The sequence below is a fragment of the Dama dama genome, chromosome 3 (assembly GCF_033118175.1).
Source record: "Dama dama isolate Ldn47 chromosome 3, ASM3311817v1, whole genome shotgun sequence".
Lineage (NCBI taxonomy): Eukaryota > Metazoa > Chordata > Mammalia > Artiodactyla > Cervidae > Dama > Dama dama.
The window spans coordinates 71,987,719-72,015,536 of record NC_083683.1 but is presented as its reverse complement, the minus strand read 5'-3'; the positions used below and the strand labels follow the sequence as shown (position 1 = coordinate 72,015,536).

The window sequence follows — 27,818 nt, the reverse complement described above, 5'->3', positions numbered from 1 at the left end:
CGCATGTTCCAGACACCAGATTCCCCAAAATAACCCATGTCATAAAAAAGAAATTTAAATAAATAAAATTATATTTCTGATCACATGGCCATCTCATGACACAGAATATAAATGCCCATAGAGCATTTCTCACTCATTGGGAAGACTATGGTATCTAAGACTCATTGGGAAGATACTTCCAGTATCTAGTGTTCAGTTGTACAAGAGTCGTTAGTCATTAAAGATTCTTTACCAAAGCTTTAAAAATGATCCTTAAAATAGTAAAGCTCTCTTTCTCATTTGAAAATGTTTATTTTTCAGGAACGAGTAGACGGTATTAATAGAGCAAGTTCAAAATCAGTAAATATAATTATATCCTTTCTTTTAAATCAATTTATACACAAAAATATTTCTGCTGGCCTTTCGGAAAATTATTTGGCTATACTACATCCTGAAATATATGATTACAGAAGAGAAAGAAAAAGACTTCCAAATGCTGGAGACTTCTACTGACATTACCATCAATGGTGCTTAGACACAGACAAAAGAAGAAGAAGCCCCGAATTTAGGAATAAGATAAGCAAGTCTTAGTTTATTAAGTTCTCCAGTATCCAAACTTTTATCATCCCTTGATTTAAGGAGAAAGTTAGAAATTAGGACGGTTGATCAAAACATCAAAAAGTTCCTGACATTCTAAGGAGTGTTTTGTTTCTCAGCCTAGACTACTGAAGATAAAATCCAGGTATAGTGTGAAAAAAATGATAGATTTACAGAAGATAGAAGTGGTAAAACAGGTAACAGTTACACAAGGACCTTGGTCCAAATGATAAAAATTCTTTCTATTAAATGGTAACAACAGTCTTGGCAGTTCTGCACTTGTGAAAATAAAATTTTGTGCTTTCACAATATTATTTATGTTTATTAACTATCACCTCTTTGCTCACACGTGCTTTTTATTTTGACCATATTTTCAATTGTTCTTTGCACGACAATGACCATAGCGTGAGTGCAAGCTCATTCTGTACTTCAGCAACATTCAGGAAAGACAGGGCTCTATCCTCCAAGGCCTTTCTTCTTTTTCCATTGAAAATTTCTAAAACACCAAGAGTCCATACTGATACAAATAAATGATGGAATAAATTAACAAAGGAGGGAGAAATGTTGTGCAGAAGGATCCCAAATAATTTATATAGATACTCCTCTTATAGAGGAGAAACTGACAAACACTACATCAGTCAGATGATCCAGATCAACAGCATACATCATGTTGATATTATGTATCCTTGACAGCGTGAGAAAAAAAAATTCCACTTTCCCTCTGTGGTCTTCTTCCCAATATTGTCAGACAACTTCCAATAGTGGGGCATCTCTTATCAATAAAATATCTAGTCAGTAATCCTGAAAGCTGCCAAAGTCTTCAAATATAAGAAAGTCTGAGAAACTGTCACTGGCGAGAGGAGCCTAAGGAGATCTGACGACTAAATGTAACGTAGTGCCCTAGATGAGGTCGTGTAATAGAAAAAAAGGTGCCAGGTGTAAGCTAAGGAAATCTGAATAAACTGTGGACTTTATTTGGTAATAATGTTTCAATACTAGTTCATTGGGCTTCCCTGATATTTCAGTTGGTGAAGAATCCTCCTGCAAAGTAGGAGACCCGGGTTTGATCCCTGGGTTAGGAAGATCCCCTGGAGAAGGGAATGGTTACCCACTCCAGCATTCTTGCCTGAAGAATTCCAAGGACAGAGGAGCCTGGCAGGCTGCAGTTCATGGGGTCGCAAAGAGCTGGACACGACTGAGTGACTATCACTTTTATTATAGTAACTTTATTCATTATAGTCCTAAACTGCTTCCCTTGTGGTTCAGCTGGTTAAAAATCTACCTGCAATGCAGGAGACCTGAGTTCAATCCCTGAGCTGGGAAGATCCCTTGGAGAAAAGATAGGCTACCCACTCCAGTATTCTTGGGCTTCCCTTGTAGCTCAACTGATGAAGAATCCGCCTACAATGCGGTTCAACCCCTGAGTTCAATCCCTGGGTTGGGAAGATCACATGAAAAAGAGAAAGGCTGCCCACTTCAGTATTCTGGCCCGGAGAATTCCATGGACAGTATGGGGAATCACAAAGAGTTGGACACGACTGAGAGACTTTCACTTTCACTTTTTCACTAGTTTATCAATGGTAACAAATGCATCATCCTAATGTAAGATTTTAAAAGGATAAATTGGGTATATGTTATACAGGAATCACCCTTACTATCTACTCTGTGGGAGCTCAGTCGTGTCTGACTCTTTGCAACCCTACAGACTGTAGCCCTCCAAGCTCCTCTCTCCACGGGATTCTCCAGGAAAGAATACTGGAGTTGGTTGCCACATCCTTCTCCAGGGGATCTTCCCAACCCAGGGATCGAACCCGTGTTTCTTACATCTGCATTGGCAGGCAGGTTCTTTACGACTAGGGCCACCTGGGGAGCCCACTACCTTCTCCATTTTTCTGTATATCTGAAATCTTCTTTAAAAAAAAAGTGCTTAAAAAAATAAAATCTATTAAAAAATAAATATAAATCCTCAAGTTAAATAGCAAGTATTTCTCCATGCTGAGAAAAATCTATGGTTACTTAAGTGATGGATTTGAAAAAAGACATAAACATGTATCTTGCCAGCCACTCAATGCAAGGATGCCTCCCAACTCCATTGTTCTGCCTCTCATTCTTCTCCTTAGTCTCCTGATGACCTGTGTTTGATGCTCTCATTGCAACTTTCTTACCAATCTCTCTGGGATAACTTCTCTTAAACATCTACTTAAGTTTGTTCTTGGAGATGGCAACAAAAGGTCTTTATTAGTCCCTCAGAACCAGAATCCCCAAGGAATGTATTGTCTCTCAGCACAACTGATCCCAATGTGGCTGTTCTGAAGAGAGAAAAATATGTTACTTTGGATGTTTAAAAACCTCTAAAAGGTTAATGATGGCGCAATGATAAAGAACACACTTGCCAATGCAGGAGACACAAGAGATGCGGCTTTGATCCCTGGGACGGGAAGCTCCCCTGGAGCAGGAAATGGCAACCCACTCCAGTATTCTTGCCTGGGAAATCTCATAGACAGAGGAGCCTGGTGGGCTACAGTCCATGGGGTTGCAAGAGTCAGACACGACTGAGCAACTGAGCATGCATGTCTGGATCTACAGTCTGTGTATATGACAGAAGCACAATACTACTTTCTATTCTGGCAGGACCAATAAGGGGCTAGAACCCACCTTAGACTCAGAAAAGATTAGAAAAGTGAAAAAGTAAGCAGAGCGCATTTCTTTAAGAAAACTGGATCAACAAATATATGAGTCCATCTTTTAAAACTCTTTGGGTTAATCTTTCCACCTGGGCCAAATGTTTCAGGCAAATATAAAAATTAGAAATAATTAGTGATATTTGCTGGCATTAATACTAGATGAAAGCAAAGTATAAGTTTCTTATAGAGTTTCAGTCTGGATGACTGGAATTACACTGCTTTTGACACAAATAGGTAATTTACATGGAGAATCAGCATTGTGCTTTTTGATCATTTCTCCAAATTGGTCTTTCTGCCTTCTTTCAAAATTCTTACTTCTTAAATCCACTTTCCTACTTTTTCCAGAATAATCTTCCAGAAATGAATTTGAGCTTTTCAGATTCCTCAAAAAAATTCTTCAGTGCCTCCTTGAGGACAGATTTTAGTCAAATCTTCTTAAGATAGCACTCTAGGACTTCAGTCATCCAGTGTACAAATTCTTTCTCACTGTCCTCTTCTAATATTTCAGGCCTTCTGTTCAGTCACATGAGATCATTCAGCAGAGTTTCTGCAATGCAGTTTCCTCAGTCTAAAAGATCCATTCATTTTTTGAAAAATAATTGCTTCTAACATAAAATTGTAAATCAACTATACTTCAATAAAAAGAATTTTAATAAATAAAAAATAATTGCTTTATTGATATATAATTCACACACCATAAAATTCATCCCTTTTTATTTTTTATTGAATGAAAGATTATTTAAATTCTATAGTGCTTTACAATTTTCAAAAATTCCACACGTTTTCTTTTTTTTTTCATTTATTTTTATTATATGTTTTCATATAATCCCATAATAATCTTTCTTTTCCCTTTCCCTCCCCTTACTGGTAACCACTAGTTTATATCGCAGAAGTAGAAAACAAACTTACGGCTACCAGGGCGAAAAAGGAGGAGGGCTAAACTGGGAGACTGAGACCGACATGCGCACCTTACCTGATATAAGACAGGTAACTAATACGGGCCTGCTGTGTAACACAGGGATGGCCTATATGGGAAAGAATCTAAAAACGAGTGGATACATGTCTGTATGTAACTGAATCACTTTGCTGTAGTAACAGCAGCAGAAACTAGCACAGCTTTGTAAATCAACTATGAAAGTGTTAGTCGCTCAGTCGTATCCGACTCTTTGCAACCCCAGGGGCTATAGCCCACCAGGCTCCTCCATCCATGGGATTTCCCAGGCAAGAGTACTAGAGTGGGTTGCATTTCTTTCTCCAGGAGATCTTCCCAACTCAGGGATTGAACACAGAGTCTCCTGTGTCTCCCGCATTGACAGGTGGATTCTTTACCATCTGAGCCACCAGGGAAGACATAAATAAATCAGTCTGGCTTCCCTCAGGGAATTCTGAGCAGCTTCTCTCCTAAATTCATCTGAACTATCTCTAGGCCATGTGGAGAGAATCAAGTCTTTTGACTTTTCATCTGATTCTTTTTGTTTTGCAGATGACCTGTTGTTGCATCTTACTTTCTCCAAAGACACACCTCCCACTGATATATGATGAAAACTTCTAATTCAAAGAATTTCTTCAAGTTCAATACACTGTAGATTAATTAGTGACTTTTGAACTTGGGCTCCCAACGGAACTTTGAGTTTGTTTAGTCTGTTGTTCCCTCCACATCTGTGGTGGACTCAGCAGATATAACTAATCCTGTTCTTATAAATTTTAGGAGAAAACCTGTCTGCCTGTTTGAAAAGGCCAAAATCTCAATTTCTCAAGCTGGAGAGAGTTGCAATCAGTTTCCACAGTCTTCCCATCTTCTCAGTTAACCAGAATTCAGTTTGTTCAGTCCAGTCACTCGGTCGTGTCCAACATGCTACATGAACCACAGCACGCCAGGCCTCCCTGTCCATCACCAACTCCCGGAGTCCACCCAAACCCAGGTCCACTGAGTCGGTGATGCCATCCAACCATCTCATCCTCTGTCGTCCTCTTCTCCTCCTGCCCTCAATCTTTCCCAGCATCAGGGTCTTTTCAAATGAGTCAGCTGTTTGCATCAGGAGGCCAAAATATATAAGTAAAGGGAAAAATCAGGAGCCCTGGAGACAGAGTACAGATGGGAAACATTTGAATAGCTACAGTGTGATTAATCATAGTTTCTAAAGAGCAATTGTCTGCCTACTACTGTCCTAATTCAGATACAATTCAGTTCAGTTCAGTCGCTCAGTCGCGTCCGACTCTTTGTGACCCCATGAACCGCAGCACGCCAGGTCTCGTGGTCCATCACCAACTCCCGGAGTCTACCCAAAGCCATGTCCGTCGAGTCAATGATGCCATCCAGCCATCTCATCCTGTCGTCCCCTTATCTTCCTGCCCTCAATCCCTCCCAGCGTCAGGGTCTTTTCCAATGAATCGACTATTCGCATGAGGTGGCCAAAGTATTGGAACTTCAACTTCAGCATCAGTCCTTCCAATGAACACCCAGGACTGATCTCCTTTAGGATGGACTGGTTGGATCTCCTTGCAGTCCAAGGGACTCGCAAGAGTCTTCTCCAACACCACAGTTCAAAAGCATCAATTCTTCAGCACTCAGCTTTCTTCACCGTCCAACTCTCACATCCATACAGGTACAATTAGTTAACTGACATTTACTTTGGTCAAATAGGCAGAGGTGGCATCATACAAAAGATTGATTCTCTACTCAAAAAAACAGGGGAAATGAGAGCATGGAGAAGTCAGTTATCCATGTCCTCCCATTTGCCCAATGATGAAAATCTTATACACAGGTAAAGTGAAAGGAAGTTTCAATGGCAGTATTCTTAAATGTTTAAGAACTGAATCTCTGGAATCAAATTGTTTGTCTGCATATCCCCACTTTACCATACCCTTAATGGATGGTAATCTAGATGGATATTTTAGGTCCCCTAATACTTATGAGGGGCTTTGTTCAAGGCTCACCAGTAAAGAGTCCCACCTGCCAATGCAAGAGACACAGGGTCAATTCCTGGGTCGGGAAGATCTCTTGGAGAAAGAAACGGTAACCCACTCCATTATTGTTGCCTGGGAAATTCCGTGGACAGAGGAGCCTGGCAGACTATAGTTCATAGGTGGCAAAGAGTCAGACACAACTTAGCAACTAAACAACAATACTTACTCCTCATCTTCAAAGTGTGAATTACAATGCTGCAGACTGCAGAGAGTTGCTGCATTAGTTGAGATAAACTATGTAATGTGTTTAACACTATATCTGGCACCTAGTTTAAGAAAAGTGAGCTATTAGCCTAATAAAATTTGAAAGTTAATTTGAAGGAAGAAAAATAGACTTCCTTATCCACAAGCATCTTTTCTATGATTGAAATTTATTATCAGAAATGTACTTTCCAATTAAAACAAAATATCTCTAGAATCAATAGTTCAAAGTATTTTGAGTTTTTTAAAAACTTAATGAAGTTTTTGAAAATTTAATATTGAACCATTTTCTAACTCTACAACAAGAAAACTATTAGAAACAAGTTTTCTGAATAAGAAGACACCCTCACTGAGTGGTTAACCTTTCACATAATAAGTAATTCACTTAAGTTTTCCAGAGAATTTTAGAGACCAATAAACAGAAATAGGTGACCTAGTAATTGTTGGAAGCTAGAGAACACTTTAGAGTTAGAAAAATCTGAATATCACAAAACAGATTCCTAAAACTTTTTTCTGCACACTTTTATAGGAGAGAAAATATATAATTAAGATTCAGGAGACAAATTTATTTTCCTGCCAGTTATGAGCCAGTTATACATATACTTCCAAACATTTGTTCTCAACGTCAAAATTAGAGGACTGAACAAAATGGTTGGCAGTATCAGCTGCATTTAAAATTGTATCAATCTGTTCATAATTTATAAATAAAAATTTTATATAAAGGGGACTGGTATCATCAAGTTTGAGCCCTTTTTTTAATAAACAAAGAGATAAAAGGAAATAAATAACTGTGTGGAAGAGACAGCTAGGTTTGCAGCACAGTCTGAATGAGATATTCTGATTTGACAGAAGGTTTTGAAAGGTCAGGGTACCAGGACAAGTCCAGAAGATAACAAAGTTATGTGCAGTTGGGGAGTGAGCTCAAAAAGAGGTGGATGGATTAAGAAATATGGTCAATATAATAGGCTGCAAACAGTAAATTACAAACCTAAGTACATCTTTCTCTCTTGGAAAGAAGAGATCATACTGTGTGCTACATATATGAAGAGTTCTACTAATGATTAGACTTTCCAAGAAAGCACTACTTGTGAGATTCCAGAAGTCCTCAAAATAAAAGTGGATAGAAAAGTTTATGGAAGTCTGGGAAGTAAATTAAGGAGGATAGAACTATGATCACAGTGAAGGAAAGGATGGAAAGGGTACCAAACTTCACTTAACCAAAGAGGGAAAGTAGGAGACTTCCCTGGTGGTCCAGTGGTTGAGAACTTCCTTCTAATGCAGGGAATGCAGGTTCAGCCCATAGGAAAGGAACAAAGAGCCCACACGTTGTTGTCTAGTTGCTAAGTCACGTCTGACTCTTTTGCAACTCGCCAGGTTCCTCTATCCATCGGGTTTCCCGGGCAAGAAGATTGTACTGGAGTGAGTTGCCATTTCCTTCTCCAGGAGGGGATCTTCCTAATTCAGGGATCGAACCCAGGTCTCCTGCATTGGCAGGTGGATTCTTTACCACTGACCCACCATAGAAGCCCAAGATCCCACATGCCACAGGGCAACTAAGCCTGCATGCCACAGCTAGAGAGGCCTGCGAGCCACCAACTGGTGAGCCTGTGGATTCCAGAGCCCGTGTTCCACACGGAGAGAAGCCTGCAGGCTGCAATGGAGACACAGCGTGGCCAAAAATAAACAAAACCAAAGAGAGAAAGCACTTCACACACGCAACTCCTTTCTAGGGGAAAAGAAGAGCAAAAACACTCAGCCTTTACTTAGTATTAATGCTGTCCCTAAAACTACACTAAGAACCTTGGGTTTAATCTCACTTAATTCTCACCATAATTCAATGAGGCACATGATATTAATATCTACACTTTTTGGTTGATGAAATAAAGAAAGCAGAGGGCAGCAGATCCACTATTTGGCTCATTACCCAGATCATGACCCTAACCTGAATGATTCCAATACCCCAGTCCTTCACCATCACCATTTACAAAATGACCCAGGTAACTGAACTCTGCCTATTCAAGAATTACCTTTCCTGAAGTCTCAACCAAACTTCTAGAGAAGAATTAGGAATGGGGGTAGACTCAAGGGCTGGAACAGAATTCAGTCTTGTAGCGGCTCATTTCCAAAAAGCATTTCTGCACATTAATCCATAATAATGTAAAAACTTTTGTCTGATTTACTCTTGGGCCAAGGCAAAGACACCTGGTGTCAGTTGAGGAGAAGGGCTTCCCAGGTGGCGCAGTGGTAAAGAATTCGCCTGCCAATGCAGGAGCCACGGGAGAGGTTCAATCCCTGGGTAGGGGAGATCCCTTCCAGGAGGAAATGGCAACCAGTTCAGTATTCTTGCCTGAAAAATCCCATGGACAGAGGAGCCTGGAGGGCTACAATCCATGGGGTCCCAAAGAGTCTGACAAGACTTAGCGGCTGAGCGAGCATGCACCCACGTCAGTTGAGGGGACTCGGGTAAAAGTGATCTCTTTACCCTTGATGCCAAAAATAGCTTCAATAAGCTTCGAGACATTATGGGAGGTAAGTAAGACTATACGGAAATAGATGAATGATGTTTCAGTTAAAGGGAAATCAGCCAACTTATTTCCATGTATAAAATGCTTGGTCCTTCTTATTGATTTGAAAAATGTTTACTTAACTCTTCCTGAGTGCCAGACACGTTGCAAGGCAATCCACTGAGAATAGTGAGCAAAACAAACATGATCTGTGTTCCTGTGGGTCTTGCAGTGGGGTAAGAGAATAAAGATGAAGAAGTTTAAAAGAAGTTTAATTGCAAATAGCAAAGGTGTGCCATAAGGTAAACAGTGATGTTCTGAAAACCCCGAGATCGCAGGTTTGTTTAGGAGAGCATAGGACCTCCTCTCTGAAGCTGGAGGAACTGAAAAAGGGCACGCTAAGTGGGACCTGCCGAGTGAGAGAAAGAGAAGAAAAACTGAGGTTGGAGAGAGATAAGGGAGCCAGGTCACGTGGGAATTTTCAGGCCAAAGTGAGAATTCCGCTTTAATTCCAAGTTCAGAAGGAAATCATGAAAGGAACTGAAAGCAGGAAATGACATAGCTCAATGTGTCAGCTTGAAAGGGCACCTGGTTGATGCACAGGAGACGCCGTGTTTGGTTTTTCTAGTTTTGAAAGTAAAGAGAATAGAAAAGCGATCTTGTTTTTTTTTTTTTTTTTGACAATTGATAAATGAGCATGTTTGGCTGTAGAATTCAGAAAAGACAGAGAGTGATAGAAAAAGCTTTAGGAACATCCCACCTTTCATTATAGTCAACTCTGTTTACATTCCACTGAAAGAAGATACCCAGTATTTATGACCAGAAGGATTATTGGCAATCATTCTGAAGTCTTGTAGAGAAAGTGAAGTCACTCAGTCGTGTCCAACTCTTTGCGACCCCATGGACTGTAGCCTACCATGCTCCTCCATCCATGGGATTTTCCAGGCAAGAGCACTGGAATGGGTTGCCATTTCCTTCTCCAGGGGATCTTCCCAACCCAGGGATCGAACCTGGGTCTCCCACATTGTAGGCAGACGCTTTACCATCTGCACCACCAGGGAGGTCTAAGTCTTGTATATAATAATAATAATAATAACATAATCATATATGGTGTTGATTACATTTCAGATAATTTTCTAAGTAGTTTAAACATATGACTCATTTATTCCTTTAGCAACACTATGCAATAAATTCAGTTATTCTCCATGGAATAATTCTTCCGTATGAAGAAAATGGTACCCAGAGATTAATAGTTTGCCTAAAGTCATGTGCTAAATAATGATAATTTGAGCCCAGAAAATCAAGCTCCAGAGTCCATGCCCCAAGCCAATGTGTTGTGCTGCCTCTCTGGTTATAGTATTTATGATAAATAATGTTTTTGCCTTTATTTTTCCTTTTCTACATGACTGATGTCATCTGAAGGAGGTTCATTTTCTAGAGGGCTTTAATCTGGGAGTCTTGTACTGCAGACTTATAAGTACAATGATCAGAATGTTTAATTCAGCTTTTGGCCACACTATTGTATGAATCTTGGAGGAGCATGAATCACTGATACAATCATGCTATCAAATAAAATTATACTGTCTTGCCTGGCATTCTTGTTCTACTCTCATTTCTAAGCCATTTGAACCCAACTCATCTCCAATTTCTACCTTATTTTTAACCAACAGAAGATGCAGACATCAGAGGTCAGTGATGAAAAATTACACCGTGTTAACAACATTCATCCTGGTGGGACTGACAGATGACCCAAATTTACAGGTTTTGCTTTTTATCTTTTTGTTCATCACCTATCTGCTAAGTGTGATTGGGAACCTGACAATCATCACCCTCACCTTTACAGATTCTTGCCTTAAAATACCTATGTATTTCTTTCTCCAGAATTTCTTCATTCTAAAGTCTCTTTTACCACTGTCTGTATTCCCAGATATCTGTATATGCTTGCCTCTGGGAACAATACAGTTACCTATAATCTTTGTGCCACTCAATTATTTTTTCTTATTGTCCTGGGTGTGACTGAGTTTTTCCTCCTGATGGCCATGTTCTATGACCACTATGTGGCCATCTGCAAACCCCTGCATTACACAACCATCATGAACAACATGGTCTGCATCAAGTTCCTCATTGGCTGTTACATGATTGCTCTAGTCATCATTATCCCACCATTTGGCATGGGCTTTGAGCTTGAGTTTTGTGACTCTAATGTCACTTTGGCTGTGACGCTGCTCCCATCCTGAAGATTACTTGCTCAGGCACAGAGTTCCTAGAGCAATTCTTCTTGGTCCTGACTGTGTTGACGCTCCTGTTCACCTTGGTGTGTATAATCATGTCCTATATATACATCATCAGAACCATTCTCAGATTCCCTCCTGCCCAGCAAAGGAAAAAGGCTTTTTCTACATGTTCTTCCCATTTAACTGTGGTTTCTATCACCTATGGAACCTGCACTTTCATCTACATCAAACCACATGTAAAAGAAGCAGTTGCTGTGAATAAGGTGGCGTCAGTGCTAACAACTTCAGTTGCCCCGTAATGAATCCTTTCATTTATACTCTGAGGAGCAAACAAGTGGTACAAGCTTTCAAAGACAGGATCAAAAGGGTTGCATCCATTTCAAAGAACTAAGATTAGTGAACTTAAAAGATCAAAGTGTAAAACAACTTCTTATTATTTCAACAGTTTTATTGAGATGTAACAACTATTATAAAATTCACAAGTTTTGATTGTACCATTGAACACACTCAAGCACGTTAACAGAGCTGTCCAACCACCACCACAATCCACTCTAGAACATTTCCATCACCCCAAGTATTTTTCTGATGACCATCGGCAGTCAGTCACCACTTTCACCCCCTCACCTCCAGTAGGAACACTGATCTATTTTCCTTCTCTATAAATTTGCTTTTTCTGGACCTTTCATACAAATGGAAACATATATGTATTTGTGTCTAACTTCTTCTATTAGGCATAATGTGTTTGAGGTTCACTCATGTTGTAGCAGTTATTAGGAGCTTACTCCTTTTTACAGCAAATAGTATTCCATCCATGGATATATTACATTCATTGCTTCCTTCACCAGCTGATGAACATTTGGGATGTTTCCATGTCATTGTGAGACATATGTTTTCATTCTTTTGTACCTAAAGTGGAGTTGTTGAGTTGTATGGTATCTACAGAGCTGTTTCCTAAATCTGTGCCGTGTTAGTCCCACCAGCAATATGTAAAGGGTCCAGTTTCATCACATATTCACCAACACTTGAATTTTAACTCTTTTTATTATGGCCATTCTCATGAATGTGTAATGGCACCACATTATGGGTTTAATTGGCATTTCCCTAGTGATGAATGATATTGAGTGTCTTTTCCTATGTTTATCATCTGTTTGTATATTTTCTTTGGTGAAATTTCTATTTGAATAATTTGCCCATTTTTAATTGGGTTGCTTGTCTTTTTTTTTTTTTAATTTTTATTGCACTACATGGCATGCATGGTTCTCAGTTCCCCCACCAGGTATTGAACCCATGCCCCCTGCATGAGAAACCTGAAGTTTTAACAACTGGACTGATAAGGAAGTTCCAGGTTGCTTGTCTTCTTACTGAGTTGTAAGAACTCTTTGTATATTTTGATCCAAGTCCTTTATCAGATATTTGATATTTGAAAATCAAATATTTTCTCCCAATTTGTGGTATGTGAATAAATCTGTGAAGCAATATTCATTTAAAGTCATTCTTTTCAGCATTTCTTGTAATAGCAAAAGGCATTAAGTGCAATGTTTTTCAACAGAAGACTGCCCTATTCAACAGAAGTTCCATTCTGTAGAATACCTTACATTTATTAAAAAAAATAAAGTAAGCTCTTTGTGTATTGGCATAGAAAATTTTCCATTATGCTATATATTTAAGTAAGAAAGATGCAAAACAGGGCATACATCCTTTCTGTTTAGAAAAAGATGAAAACATCATCTAATTATACATATGCCTAAAAATGCATTAAAACACTAGAAAAATAGCGGAAATATATGGATAGGTAACCAAGCATATAAGGATAAGGCGATGAAAATGAGCTTTCACTGAATATCTGTTTATACATTCTGCTGTTACAAAGCTTTAAAAGCTCATATAATGATATGAGTATTCATCATGTAAATATATAACAGTACTATATATGAATACAACTTATACAATATATTCCATCAAAAGATGAACTTATATATGCTATATAAAATACATTTATATTTCATTAATATTAAAATCTTATATTTACATTTTATCCACATCTGTATTTAATTCATATCATTATTCATGCAAGTTCATTCGTAATTCATACAATTTAAAATATAAGTTTATATTGAATGTATCTATCATAAAACTGAATACCAATATGACACATTCAAGCATGTATCATGCACTGAAAGTGTTCATTTGAGGCATTTTTTTAAAGAAATATTTCTGTTTATTTGAAATTTAAATGTCACTGGTGATCCTGTATCAGTAGCCAGATTTGAAGGGTATTTTTAAACTTAAATGCACATATTTGGGAAAGATGACCCAAGTTAAACTTTCAACTTTAATGGAATTTTTTAAAACTCTAAGCAAATATATTAAAATATAAAGATAAGATATAAAGACAGGATCAGAATGGAGAGACTTTGATAGATAAAACTTAGGTAGCAAAGATAAAAGTGCCTTAAAAATATTATATCAGTAAATGTAAATCTTAGTAAAATGAACTACTTCTTTTTAAAATGATCTGAAAAAATAAAAAGCTTAAATGGTCCTATAAAATTTAAGGAAATTAATCAATAGTTTTGGTTTTTCCAGTTGTCATGTATGGATGTGAGCGTTGGACCATAAAGAAGGCTGAGCGCCAAAGAATTGATGCTTTTGAACTATGATGTTGGAGAATATTCTTGAGAGTCCCTTGAACTGCAAGGAGATTCAACCAGTCAACCCTAAAGTAAATCAATCTTGAATATTCATTGGAAGGACTGAGGCTGAAGCTGAAGCTCCAATACTTTGGCCACCTGATGCAAAGAACTGACTCACTGGAAAAGACCCTGATGCTGGGCAAGATTGAAGGCAGGAGGAGAAGGGGACGACAGAGGGAGATGGTTGGATGGCATCACCAACTCAGTGGACATGAGTTTGAGCAGGCTCTGGGAGTTGGTGACGGATAGGGAAGCCTGGTGTGCTGCAGTCCACGGGGTCGCAAAGAGTCGGACACAACTGAGCAACTGAACTGACTGAATTTTGTTGCTGTTCAGTTGCTAAGTTGTGTCCGACTCTTTATGACCCCGTGGACTACAGGATGACAGGCTCCCCTGTCCTTCACCATCTCCCAGAGTTTGTTCAAATTCATGTCCATTGAGTCTAATTTACTAGATGTTTCTAAAATTGATAAAATTCAAAATGCATTCTTGATAACTCTTAGTGAGTTATGAATGAAAGTGAATTGTGGAGTGTCCAAGTGGACCTGAAATCATTAGTTTTGCTCTTTCCTACCCATGTTACTTACAAAAAAATAAAACCTTCTGATAGTGAGGTATGTTGCTTTACTCTAGAATCATGAGTGTGCAATCTCCTAAGTACTTGTAATAATGAGTTGTGTAATTGGGCAAAACACACGTGAGATGAATGGGTGCCCAAAATCAAGAGAAGAGCTAATTCTCCTGCAATAGAAGAAGGTGTGGTTTCACCAAGAGCAGCAACTTTGCATTCCCGAGAGCTTCTTCCCTGAACTCAGCAGAATTCCTTAAACAATGAAAAAAATGGTGAAAAGAAACCACACTTATGTTTCATCAACAACAAACACTTACTGTTTTGCACCTGACCTATTTCTGATTCTATCGTTACATCTTCCTTTCTCCAAGGACATAGTTCCTATTGAGAACAGTATTTTTTCCACCCAAAGTTAATTACAAAATAGGTTAATTAGTGACTTTTGAACCTATGGTCCCAAGGCGTTGAATTGTTTAATCAGATGATCCCTGCTAACCTGTTGAGGACCAGATATAACTTATACCATTCTTGTTAATACATAATTTGCAGAGAGTGCTCTCTGTACAGAGGTCAAGATATCAGTTTGCCCAAACCAAAAAGAGTTTCTCACCAACGACAAGAGTCTTTAATTCTTTTAACTATACAGAACATATGAGCATTTTTCCTAGAATTAAGTCAGAAAATATCCTTCATTTGGTTTCCTTATAAGACTGTAGAAGGTAAAAGGACATCTGAGAAAACTCCCTGGGAAATTGTGGGCAATGGGACCCTAAGAGATCTCTGCTCACTCACACACTTGCCAGTGAATGCAAGTGTGTGAGTGTGTGAAAAATATTGTAGGACACACCATCAGCTAACAAAGTCTTCTCAGTTCTGAGTCACCCTAAGGATCTTTGTGGTTAAATTGCACAGAAGCCATGAGCAGCTATCTGAAAGGTGAGTATGATTTACTTGGTTCAAAGTTACAAGACAGAAAGCTTTGACCTAGGTGTTTCAAAACCCAGGTCCAGAAGAGTAAAGAACAGTGTTTAACAATAGAAATCAATAGTTATATCCAATGTTATTCTATTCTCTGACATGTGACATTTGAATTCTAATAAGACTTCAGAAAGGTGTCCTCTGGAGAAGTTTGAAGGCTAGGACAGTAAATTTTTAGGAGAAGAATATAGTCTCCCATGTGTGAGACCCTAAGACTTCCTTTTCTCTTAATCCAGCAAAAATATCTCCCTAATGTTTCTATTTTGCTCAAAAGCTTGCATATCTACCATTAGAGATAATTCCCTGTATTTAATGAGCAGTACCATAAGATATACTTGAGAGGGTAAAACATTGTGCTGTTAATAAGTGTGTGTTAGTCACTCAGTCGTGTCCGACTCTGTGACCCCCTGGACTGTAGCCTGCCAAGCTCCTCTGTCCATGGAATTCTCCAGGCAAGAATTCTGGAGTGGGTTGCAATTTCCTCCTCCAGGCGCTATCAATAAGATGCCACAATATATCAATGAACTTTTGTATGTTATTCTGCATGAGTTTACCCAATATGTTCCAGGTGAGACTAAGATAATAACAGACATTTGCAAAGAGAGAAGTTAGAACATTGTGGGCTCACAGGGCTTATCCCAGGTTGAGGAGAGCTTGGTGGACCCCATGTGTGGGCACTGGGAATCCAGATCAGAAGACAAGGAGGGTAATAGGAATGCTACTCAGCTTTAACATCTGGTCAGGCGTGGCCACTCCCTGGGTGGTTCCACAGCACCTGAGATAGAAGCAGTATATTGACCAACCATTTATTACACACCCAAGACAGACCCCTGTCCATCAATGCAAGACATTGGACTCTGAAGTGAGATCTGAGCACACACTGGAAATGGATGCTGCACCCCCAGTGAGAAGGGAAAAGCCACATTTCCCTAGTCTCAGGGGAAACTCGCCTGAAGATCATTATGGGAAATAGGTGGAAACATCCAAGAAAAAACATTCATGTTCCAAACTAATTGAGATCTCCTGGGAAGATCTTGTTCCATCCCAGTGATGAGAGAAGCCAGAGGCCCTAGAGACAGTGACTGCAAATGGGAAACATTCCATTTGCTACAAATGTGTGCATTAGTTGCTCACTCTGTCTGATTCTTTGCGACCCCATGGACTGTGTAGCCCACCAGGCTCCTCTGTCCATGGGATTTCCAAGGCAAGAATACTGGAGTGGGTTGTCATTTCCTTCTCCAGGGTATCTTCTTGACCCAGGGATCTTCCTGACCCAGGAATCGAACCAGCATCTCCTGCATGGCAAGCAGATTCTTTTACTGTCCGAGCCACCAGGGAAAGCCTACAAATGTAATGAATTATTGCTGTTGAAGATCATCTATCACTCTACTATAACCCTTAGCTCAGAAATAAATACACCCTGGGCATTGATTTATTTCATTCCCTGAAAGTTACTTGACAGATAGCGTCACAGAGAAGATGTTGGTCATTTTCTGTTTCTCAAAAGATAAAGAGCAGAAATAAATCAGTCAAATAAATAGTTGAGAAGGCAGTGTTTTAGAGTGGTTATGAGCTGGGTCATATAGACAGATGGTTAATATTCCTGCTTTACCAAATCCTAAGTCATTGACCTTGGGCACAATTCTAAATATTTCTGGACTGTGATTTCCTCAATTATAAAATGAAGATTAAATTACAACCAGCCTCAGAGAGCTGTTTTGAGAATTAAATGATGTACTCTAAATGTTTAACATAATTATTAACATTTAGTACCTGCCTTATAAATATTACCTTCCTTGAAGAATTTTGTAAATTAAATTGAATAAAATGAAAAGGGGATTCTCTATGCTGATATCTCCATTAAAAGCCTATTCTTATCCCAGGAATTTCCTCATGAGAAGTTTATTCTTCAATTAAAAACATAAATATGCCTGGAGTGAGTAACATAAATATGGTTACCAGCTTCTAAAACCCTAGGTGAATTTATTTCTTCCTACAGCACTGACAGTAAGTGTTCCCTGAAGTAATATAGAGACTGAGGAATCAGTTAGAATGGACTGAGTACCCTTGGAAGATTAAAACACACACCCATACACACACACACACACATTAGAAGTGGCGAACTTCCTAAGGGGTGAGTGGAAATCAGGGAAACCAAAAAAACCCTGAAATTCTCTCCTAATTTTGGCACAGTGAAAAAAAAGCATAGAAATCAGATTTAGAAAACTTAGATTCTTCCTTAGACTTTGCTCCTAGTGAGCCTGGTGACTGCTGACCCTCTGATTTCTATCTTTAAAATTAGAGGGTTGGCTAAAATAATTATTAAGGTGATTTGTATCTCAATTTTTTGTGTGTGTGTGTATCTCAATTTATGTAGCCCTCTTAAGTCCTTGACTGTTTCATTTACTGTAACCTGGTGTCCATTTGACTAAGGTTTTTTTTCTTCTCTCTTGTTCCTTTGCAATAGTTCAAAGAGAAAGAGATAAGGCAACATGTAGAGGTCATAAAAGAGATTTCTTATAAATTAGTGGGGGGAATTTCTGGGGAGTTCTCAAGTACAATGAGATGAAACAAGAGGACCCTAGGACAAGGAGAGAACATGAAAGCTGCAGTTACTGAAAGGAAGTGAATATCCCAAGGAACAATGCTTGAATTAAGAGACTTGGGCAGGAAATCACATTAGAAAGTATAAAGAGTGTAGATGATGAATATATGAGATTCAGAGAGAATAAGTCACATGTTACACCGTAGATAGTTGAATTACTTCCATGTAAACAGACTTATCAATGAATATTACATTTGTGGAACTTAAGAGGACCTTATAATTTTGTATTTAACCTCAAAGATAGCAGCAAACTTAAAATATGTATACAGAATACAGTAAGAGGTGAGAGGTAAATCTAGGGATAAGGTGGGGAAACCTATGAGACAGTATGTGAACACAGAGAGGCAGTAGGTCCGGGAAGAAGAAACAGAATGAATAGAACGTATTTGGTATCTGCTCTATGCCAGGCAGGATGCTAAGAGCCTAGAAGAGTTAATGTATTTAATCTTTACACTAACCCAGGAAAAACATACAATTATTATTTGCATGTCACAGACCAGGAAACAGAGCCCATTGCTGAACTTTCCAAAGTTTCATGACCATGTGTGAACCCATTATCAAGCCCTGGTATCTATTTTATTCCAGAACTTCCACTCTTGGCCCCCATCTCTCTGTTTTTAAGCTTCTCCGGGTCTTCACTGCTGCGGGTGGGCTTTCTCTGGTTGCACTGAGCGGAGCCCATTCTCTAGTTGTGGTTTCTAGTTGAGGGTTTCTCATGGTGGCTTCTCTTGGTTGTGGAGAAGAGGCTGGAGAGCCTGTGGGCTTCAGCAGCTGTGGCTTGCGGGCTCTAGGGTGCAGGCTGAGTAGCTGTGGTTCACGGGCTTAGTTGACCTGCAGCATGTGGGATCTTACTTCCCGAACCAGGGTTCGAACCCATATACCCTATCTTGGCCACCAGGGAAGCCCCATATCCTCCTGCTGGACCACCAGAGAAGTCCCATTCCTATGTCTTATAATTAACCCAGCTGGGCTCTCTCAGAGGAGACCTAGGACTGGGTGACAATTCTCCCCAGCCAAGTTCCTGCTGAGAAAATGAGGCAAAGAGATGAACAAAGTGAAAACCTTACCACCAGGCCACCTCCTTCCCTCTGCAATCCTTCCTTCAAGACACCACTCTTAACCCCAAGTAGCTTTAAAAGATTAATTCTTATTCAATCTTAGGTACAGATGACGTAGTTTAGTGTAATTATGGGAGATGATGACTAAAATTGATCATTTATCTTTCTGATTTCTAGAATTGCCTCAATACACTGAGATCCTTAAGTGAAGATTAAAACCTAAAATATAAGTGAACAATGTAACTTTTCAGTTACACTTTAAACGAAACTAGTCTATCAGTTATCGAGGACAAAATGCCCAGCCTCATTCACTCAGTAAACTTGTATCGGTATCTGCTAGTGCCAGGAAAAAATCTAGCCCTGGGTTTACAGTGGTTTACAAAATAAATCCATCTGTGCTCTCATGGAACTTGCTATCAAGTAGAGGATGAAAGTAAAAAGTAAATGGATAATAAAAGAAATAAACAGAGAGTGTGCTCACAACATTGGAGGTAGAAACAATACAGATAGGATCCTCAGAGATGCATCTTTGAGGGGATTATGTTTAAGTTGGCACCTGAAAAATAAGATCCAGAGTGTGAACAGAGCATTTCTAGAAGAGAGAAAACTGCAAAAGGTTGTGAGAGAGTCATTTCCTAGGCAGGTTGATAAGTCTAGGGGACCCCAAGGAGAGAGGGGTCTGGAATTCTCAAGGAGGAAGAAAGGACAAATTTTTTTCCCCTCTACATTCCTTAGGATTATATAACAATAATGAATCCTGCCTGAGGAGTCTCTGGATTAAACCTTCTGGCTAATCCTGTTATCTTAAAATGTAAATTATGGGAGTAGGTCTGGTGAGGTCCTTACAACCTCCAGACATTCTTTTGATTCATTGGAGAATATACAACTCCACTGCTAACACTAGCAGGGGGTATTCTTTCTGCCCCCTTCTGATGCCTATGTCAGAAGCTTTCTCTATCTCCCTTATACTTTTATAAAACTTTATTACATGAAAGCCCTGAGCGATCAAGCCTCGTCTCTGGCCCTGGATTGAATTCTTCTCCTCTGGAGGCCAAGAATCCCAGCGTCTTTTTTGAGGTTCAGCAACAACCTTTCAGTCGGGAGTAGAAAAGAATTTGGCATCTTCAAGGAACAGAAGACCCAAACAGCTAAACTAGAGACAAATTAGGAGCATTTCACAGCAATGAAATCATGAAATATCTTATAAACCAGAGGAAAGAGTCTTTTATTCCAAGGGTTATGGAACTCCAGTGAGTGATTATAAACAGAGAAATGGATCTTATGTAAGGTTTTGAAAATTACTTTGATTCTATCTTTTGAATAGACTTAGGAGCATACTTCTGTGCGGTTTAAAAGGGAAGAGAGCAGAGAGATGTGAGGCACCTTAGAGGAGAATGTGGATTATCATCACAAGCAAGGAAGCAGAGGTGGAGAGGAGAAAAAATTTAACTTCACAACCTTAACTGTAGTCACCCCTGTATCCCATAGAACCAAGATGACAGCACAGCTTGAGGTTTTATTGTCAGGAAATTATAAACCATGCATATTTTTATGACAGTGTTTTTCAGTTCATTAACACTGATAAGAAAGCCTAGCTTCTTTTCCATTAGGTTGTTGACCAAATAATTCCTTTGCTATTGAATTAATACTACATTGATATAGTAATAAGAATCTTTAAGTAGAGCCTTCTGACTAGTATCCAGTATAATGCTCAGCAGTGGGAATCCAGTAGCAATAATGGTTAATTAACTGCTGCTCCAATAGCATTCTTCATTAACAGGTAAATAAAATAGCATTCTTGATTCACAGGTAAATAAAATAAAACCTTGGCTTATGTAACTAAGTTAACATTAGCTAGGAATTTCATGTCATCTCTCTGCTAACTCATGTAACAGTCTAGTTCTCTGATCTAATTTCTCTCTTTCTTTTTAACACATAGACACAACCACAGTCAGGAATCAGGGATGAAAAATTATACAGCAATAACAACATTCATCCTTGTGGGACTAACCGATGACACAAATCTACAGATTTTGCTATTCATCTTTTTGTTTCTAACCTACCTTTTGAGTGTTGTTGGAAACCTGATCATCATCACTCTCACTTTGGTAGATCCTCACCTCAAAACACCCATGTATTTTTTCCTCCGGAATTTCTCCATCTTGGAAGTGTCATTCACAACCGTCTGTATTCCCAGATTCCTCTACACAATGGCATCTGGAGACAATACTGTTACATACAATGCATGTGCCACTCAATTATTTTTTGTTGTTATCCTGGGTGTGACTGAGTTTTTTCTCCTGACGGCCATGTCCTATGACCGCTATGTGGCCATCTGCAAACCCCTGCATTACACAACCATCATGAACAACATGGTCTGCATCAAGTTCCTCATTGGCTGTTACATGATCGCTCTAATCATCGTCATCCCACCATTTGGCATGGGCTTTGAGCTTGAGTTTTGTGACTCTAATGTCATAGATCACTTTGGCTGTGACGCTGCTCCCATCCTGAAGATTACTTGCTCAGACACAGAGTTCCTAGAGCAATTCGTCTTGGTCCTGGCTGTGTTGACGCTCCTGTTCACCTTGGTGTGTATAATCATGTCCTATATATACATCATCAGGACCATTCTCAGATTCCCTTCTGCCCAGCAAAGGAAAAAGGCTTTTTCTACATGTTCTTCCCATTTAACTGTGGTTTCTATCACTTATGGAACCTGCATTTTCATCTACATCAAACCACATGCAAAAGAAGGGGTAGCTATTAATAAGGTGGTGTCAGTGCTAACAACTTCGGTTGCCCCCGTAATGAATCCTTTCATTTATACTCTGAGGAACAAACAAGTGGTAGAAGCTTTCAAAGACATGATCAAAAGGGTTGCATTCAATTTCAAAAAACTAAATAATTACTGAGTACAAAAAAACAAATCGTAAAAGAATTCCTTGGTATTCATTGTATTTTTCTCTAATGGTATATTAGCCATGGTTTTATAATCACAACCTCATTCTGTGACACTTAGTACCTACCATTAATACGTGTATTGATAATCCTTTTAGCTCAATCTATCTCCAGGAATACATGGGGGAAATTCACTGTTAATATTTATAACAATATGTCTGTTACTTACAGAACCAAGAAACGTAGGCAATATCAATGTACTATTACATGGTGCTCAGCTACTCCTTTTACTGACTGATATGTCCTAAGCTGAGTCCCAAATCTCCCAGGAACAGCAGTGACAACGGTTTCACCAGTGTATGAATATGTCTGAACTCATTGTGTACATTAAATAATGTGAATTTCTGTGAAAATATGTAATTTACACATATGCTAAATATGTGAATATCAATTATACCTCAATAAAGCTGTCTTCAAAAGGGGAAATTATTTGTGAAGTCATATGCACAGATTTATTTCCTTATAGGATACACTTTCTGTCAAGTATGTGCTTGTTTGCCACTTTGATACTGATGACTGTATCTCTAAGACAACATATTATGGTAATCAATTATAACACCTTAATGTTTTTTCTTAAGAGATGATCAGACTCTAATCTTAAAAATGTGAAAAGAAAACTAATAAATCTTCTAGATGAAATTAGAAGAATATTTCCATGATCTTGGGGTAAAGAATCTTTTGTACACTGGTGTGTAGCTGATTGACAATGCTGTGTTAGCTTCAGGCGGACAGCAGGTGATGCAGTTATACATATGCTGCTGTTGTTTCAGCCACTTAGTCATGTCCGGCTCTAGTGGAGCGGGTTGCCATTTCCTTCTCCACCAGTTGTACATATACATGTGTCTATTTCTTTCTAATCTTTTCTAATTCTTTCCCCATTTATGTTATTACAGAATATTGAGCAGAGTTCCATGTGGCTAAAGAATATTTTTTTAACTAAAAACAGAAAATATTAATCATTTTTTAAAAGCCTAAAAAAATAACTTTTTTAAGTATGGTAAACTGAACTATTTTACAGTTAGGAAGGTTCCATTCATCAAGAAACATTAGAGAATGAAAGGCAGATATATGAGTCTAGAAGAGTATTCAGATAAATGTGGGAGTATGAATTTTCCCTGGATTTCTTATTGTTCCTATAAAATGTCAACTCTTGGCTGGCACTTGGGATTGCTAATTGGCAGTTGAGAATGCCAATTCCCAACTCTTCTCCTGCCTTAAGAATTAGACCTACAGCCATTTGGCTAGTTAATTGCTCTGATCCAAAAAGATAATAATAAATTTCTGTTTCCCCTAGTAAGTCAAATGGTTACAGCCAAAGACTGTCTTTAGGTTAAACACCAAGGTTCCAGGAAGACTAGAATAGTTTCCCTAATTATTGTACACATCAAGGAAGAAGGAAACTCAGGAACTTGGCTGCCATCTCTAAATTGTAAAAGCTAAGACCTGCGTGGATCTATCTGACTCCTGGAGACATTTTATTTCCCTATCAAACGGCTAGAGTAAAGAGAAGACCCTTTCTGGAAAGGAGCAGACAGCTGCCTCCTTTTCCTTATAAGCAGAGAATTATTTCTCCTCGTCTGCTGCCTATGGGCTTCCCAGGTGGCGCTAGTGGTAAAGAACCTACCTGCCAATGCCGGAGATATAGGAGACGCAAGTTCGATCCCTGGGTTGGGAAGATTCCCCAGGAGGAGGGCATGGCACCCACTCCAGTATTCTTGCCTGGAAAATCCCATGAACAGAGGAGCCTGGCGGGCTACAGTCTATGGGGTCACACAGAGTCAGACACAACTGAAACGACTTAGCACGCATGCATTGCCTGTGGGTCTAGAATTGCTCACACAGGGTATCTGACTTGGTTGTCATCAGGTCACTGCAGTGACTAGACTTAGGGTGAGGAGACCTAATATACTTATTACTTATTTGTGTTAGTCGCTCAGTCACATCTAACTCTTTGAGACCCCAAGGACTGTAGCCCACCAGGTTCCTCTGTCCTATGGGCTAATAAAGGTTTACTAATAAAGGTTGAATCAGATGCACTTTCTTAAGATCAGAGGATTACACAGCTACTCACCAAATGTTGAAAATGTTAGTCACTCAAGCATGTCCCAACTCTTTGCAACCCCAGGGACTGTAGCCTGCCAGTCTCCTCTGTCCATGAGATTTCCCAGGCAAGAATACTGGAATGGGTTGCCATTTTCTTCTCCAGGGTATCTCCCCAATCCAGGGATCAAACTGGAGTGTTCTGCATTGCAGGAGGATTCTTTACTGTCTGAAACACTAGGAAAACCCCATTATTTATTTACTGAGAGGGGTCAAGACCATCCCCATGGAAAAGAAATGCAAAAAGGCAAAATGGTTGTCTGAGGAGGCCTTACGAATAGCTGTGAAATGAAGAGAAGTGAAAAGCAAATGAGAAAAGGAAAGATATTCCCATTTGAATGCAGAGTTCCAAAGAATAGCCAGGACAGATAAGAAAGCCTTCCGCAGCGATCAATGCAAAGAAATAGAGGAAAACAATAGAATGGGAAAGACTAGAGATCTCTTCAAGAAAATTAGAGATACCAAGGGAATATTTCATGCAAAAATGGGCTCAATAAAAGACAGAAATGGTATGGACCTAGCAGAAGCAGAAGATATTAAGAAAAGGTGACAAGAATACACAGAAGAACGGTACAAAAAGGATCTTCATGACCCAGATAATCAGAATGGTGTGATGACTCACCTAGAGCCAGACATCCTGGAATGTGAAGTCAAGTGGGCCTTAGAAAGCATCACTATGAACAAAGCTAGTGGATGTGATGGAATTCCAGTTGAGCTATTTCAAATCCTGAAAGATGATGCTGTGAAAGTGCTTTATTCAATATGCCAGCAAATTTGGAAAACTCAGCAGTGGCCACAGGACTGGAAAAGGTCAGTTTTCATTCCAATCCCTAAGAAAGGCAATCCCAAAGAATGTTCAAACTACTGCACAGTTGCACTCATCTCACACGTTAGTAAAGTAATGCTCAAAATTCTCCAAACCAGGCTTCAGCAATATGTGAACCGAGAACTTCCAGATGTTCAAGCTGGTTTTAGAAAAGGCAGAGGAACCAGAGATCAAACTGCCAATATCCACTGGATCATCGAAAAAGCAAGAGAGTTCCAGAAAAACATCTATTTCTGCTTTATTGACTACACCAAAGCCTTCGACTGTGTGGACCACAATAAACTGTGGAAAATTCTGAAAGAGATGGGCATAGCAGACCACCTGACCTGCCTCTTGAGAAACCTGTATGCAGGTCAGGAAGCAACAGTTAGAACTGGACATGGAACAACAGACTGGTTCCAAATAGGAAAAGGAGTACATCAAGGCTGTATATTGTCACCCTGCTTATTTAACTTATATGCAGAGTACATCATGAGAAACTCTGGGCTGGAAGAAGCACAAGCTGGAATCAAGATGGCCGGGAGAAATATCAATAACTTCAGATATGCAGATGACACCACCCTTATGGCAGAAAGTGAAGAGGAACTAAAAAGCCTCTGGATGAAAGTGAAAGAGAAGAGTGAAAAAGTTGGCTTAAAGTGTAACATTCAGAAAACTAAGATCATGGCATCTGGTGCCATCACTTCATGGGAAATAGATGGGGAGACAGTGGAAACAGTGTCAGACTTTATTTTGGGGGGCTCCAAAATCACTGCAGATGGTGATTGCAGCCATGAAATTAAAAGACGCATACTTCTTGGAAAGAAAGTTATGACCAACCTGGATAGCACATTAAAAAGCAGAAACATTACTGTGCCAACAAAGGTCTGTGTAGTGAAGGCTATGGTTTTTCCAGTGGTCGTGTATGGATGTGAGGGTTGGACTGTGAAGAAAGCTGTATGCGAGACAGCAAGAGAGACACAGAGCACTGAACAGTCTTTTGGACTCTGTGGGAGAGGGCGAGGGTGGGATGATATGGGAGAGTGGCATTGAAACATGTAAATTATCATATGTGAAATGAATCGCCAGTCCAGGTTCAATGCATGTAACAGGATGCTCAGGGCTGGTGCACTGGGATGACCCAGAGGGATTGGATGGGGAGGGAGTTGGGAGGGAGAATCAGGATGGGGAACACATGTACACCCATGGCAGATTCAAGTCAATGTATGGCAAAACCAATACAATGTTGTAAAGTAAAATAAATAAATAATTTAAATTTTAAAAAAAGAAAAAGAAAGCTGAGCACCGAAGAATTGATGTTTTTGAATTGTTATGTTGGAGACGACTCTTGAGAGTCCCTCAGACTGCAAGGAGCTCCAACCAGTCCATCCTAAAGGAGATCAGTCCTGAATATTCATTGAAAGGACTGATGTTGAAGCTGAAACTCCAATATTTTGGCCACCTGATGAAGAACTGACTCATTTGAAAAAACCTTGATGCTGGAAAAGATTGAAGGCAGGAGGAGAAGGGGATGACAGAGGATGAGATGGTTGGATGGCATCACCGACTCAATGGGCAGGGGTTTGAGTAAACTCTGGGAGTTGGTGATGGACAGGGAGGACTGGCGTGCTGCAGTCTATGGGGTGGCAAAGAGTCGGACACGACTGAGTGACTGAACTGAACTGAACTGAGAGGTAAATAATAAGAAATCTGCCTCTGATCTATAATACCTCGATGTACATTCAAGAATAAGATTAATAGAAATAAATATTTAAAAATCAACAATAAAATAGTATTATATTTTATACTTTAGTTTCAATTTAAAGTTACTGTGTATAACATCAACATACAAAAATCAGTTGTGTTATCTATATGCCAAAAACAAACCAGTAGAATATGAAACTAAAATAAGACACCATTACAAATCAAATAGTGATGAATGAATATATGCAAGATTTATTGGAGAAAAATATAACATTCTATTTGTAGGCATTTTAAAGATTCAAATAAATGGCTGTCCCGTACTTATGGGCTAGAAAACAAAACATCTTAAAGATACCACTTTTCACAAGTTTACTATAGGTATAATGCAATCTCAGTAAGGATTTCATAGATTTTTTTTGTAATATTTGATAGGCAAAATTTTTGCTTATTTACAAAGCATAAAAAATAATGACACACTCTAAAAGAAGGATAACAAAATGAAATTATCAGAGATCACTAATTATTCTAAAGTGAAAAAGTGAAAGTGAAAGTTGCTCAGTCATGTCCATCTCTTTGCAACCCAGTCCATGGAATTCTCTAGGCCAGAATACTGGAGTGGGTAGCCTTTCCCTTCTCCAGGGGATCTTCCCAACCCAAGGATTGAACCCAGGTCTCCGGCATTTTGGGCAGATTCCTTACCAACTGAGCTATCAGGGAAGACTGAGTTAATTAAAACAGCATATTATTGTTGTAGGAATAGACAAATAGACCAATGGAAGATAACTGAACTTAGAAACTGACTCATATATATGTGAACCCTTAATTTATGATGAAGTTATCACTAAAATGGAAAAGGACAGTCTTAACAGCAAACAACTCTGGGAATATTTGATGTCTATATGGGAAAAAGTGAAATTGGGTATCAATTACAGATGAAATCAATTTCAAATGAATTATAGACATAAACCTGAAAGTCAAAAAATTAAAGATTATATAGAAGAATATTTTCATAGCAATGGGTTAGGGAAAATTTTTCTTAACTTAGGTACAACAAAAAATTGATGAATTTTACTGAATTAAAATTAAGAATATGTTCACAAATGAAAATCATTAACAGAGCAAAAAATAGTAAGATATCTGCAACTCATATAATCTAAAATGTATTTATCTCCAGAAT

At 39.0% G+C, this 27,818-nt stretch overlaps 1 protein-coding gene and 1 pseudogene across 1 annotated transcript; both read left to right on the top strand.

Moving 5' to 3' along the window:
* The first annotated feature begins 10,627 nt into the window (after positions 1-10,627).
* On the top strand, positions 10,628-11,557 carry LOC133042712 (olfactory receptor 6C2-like; annotated as a pseudogene).
* A 9,478-nt stretch (positions 11,558-21,035) lies between these two features.
* Positions 21,036-21,986, top strand: LOC133043468 (olfactory receptor 6C2-like). The gene has a single exon (XM_061124345.1). The coding sequence runs from the start codon at positions 21,036-21,038 to the stop codon at positions 21,984-21,986; it is 951 nt and encodes a 316-aa protein (XP_060980328.1).
* Positions 21,987-27,818: the final 5,832 nt, after the last annotated feature.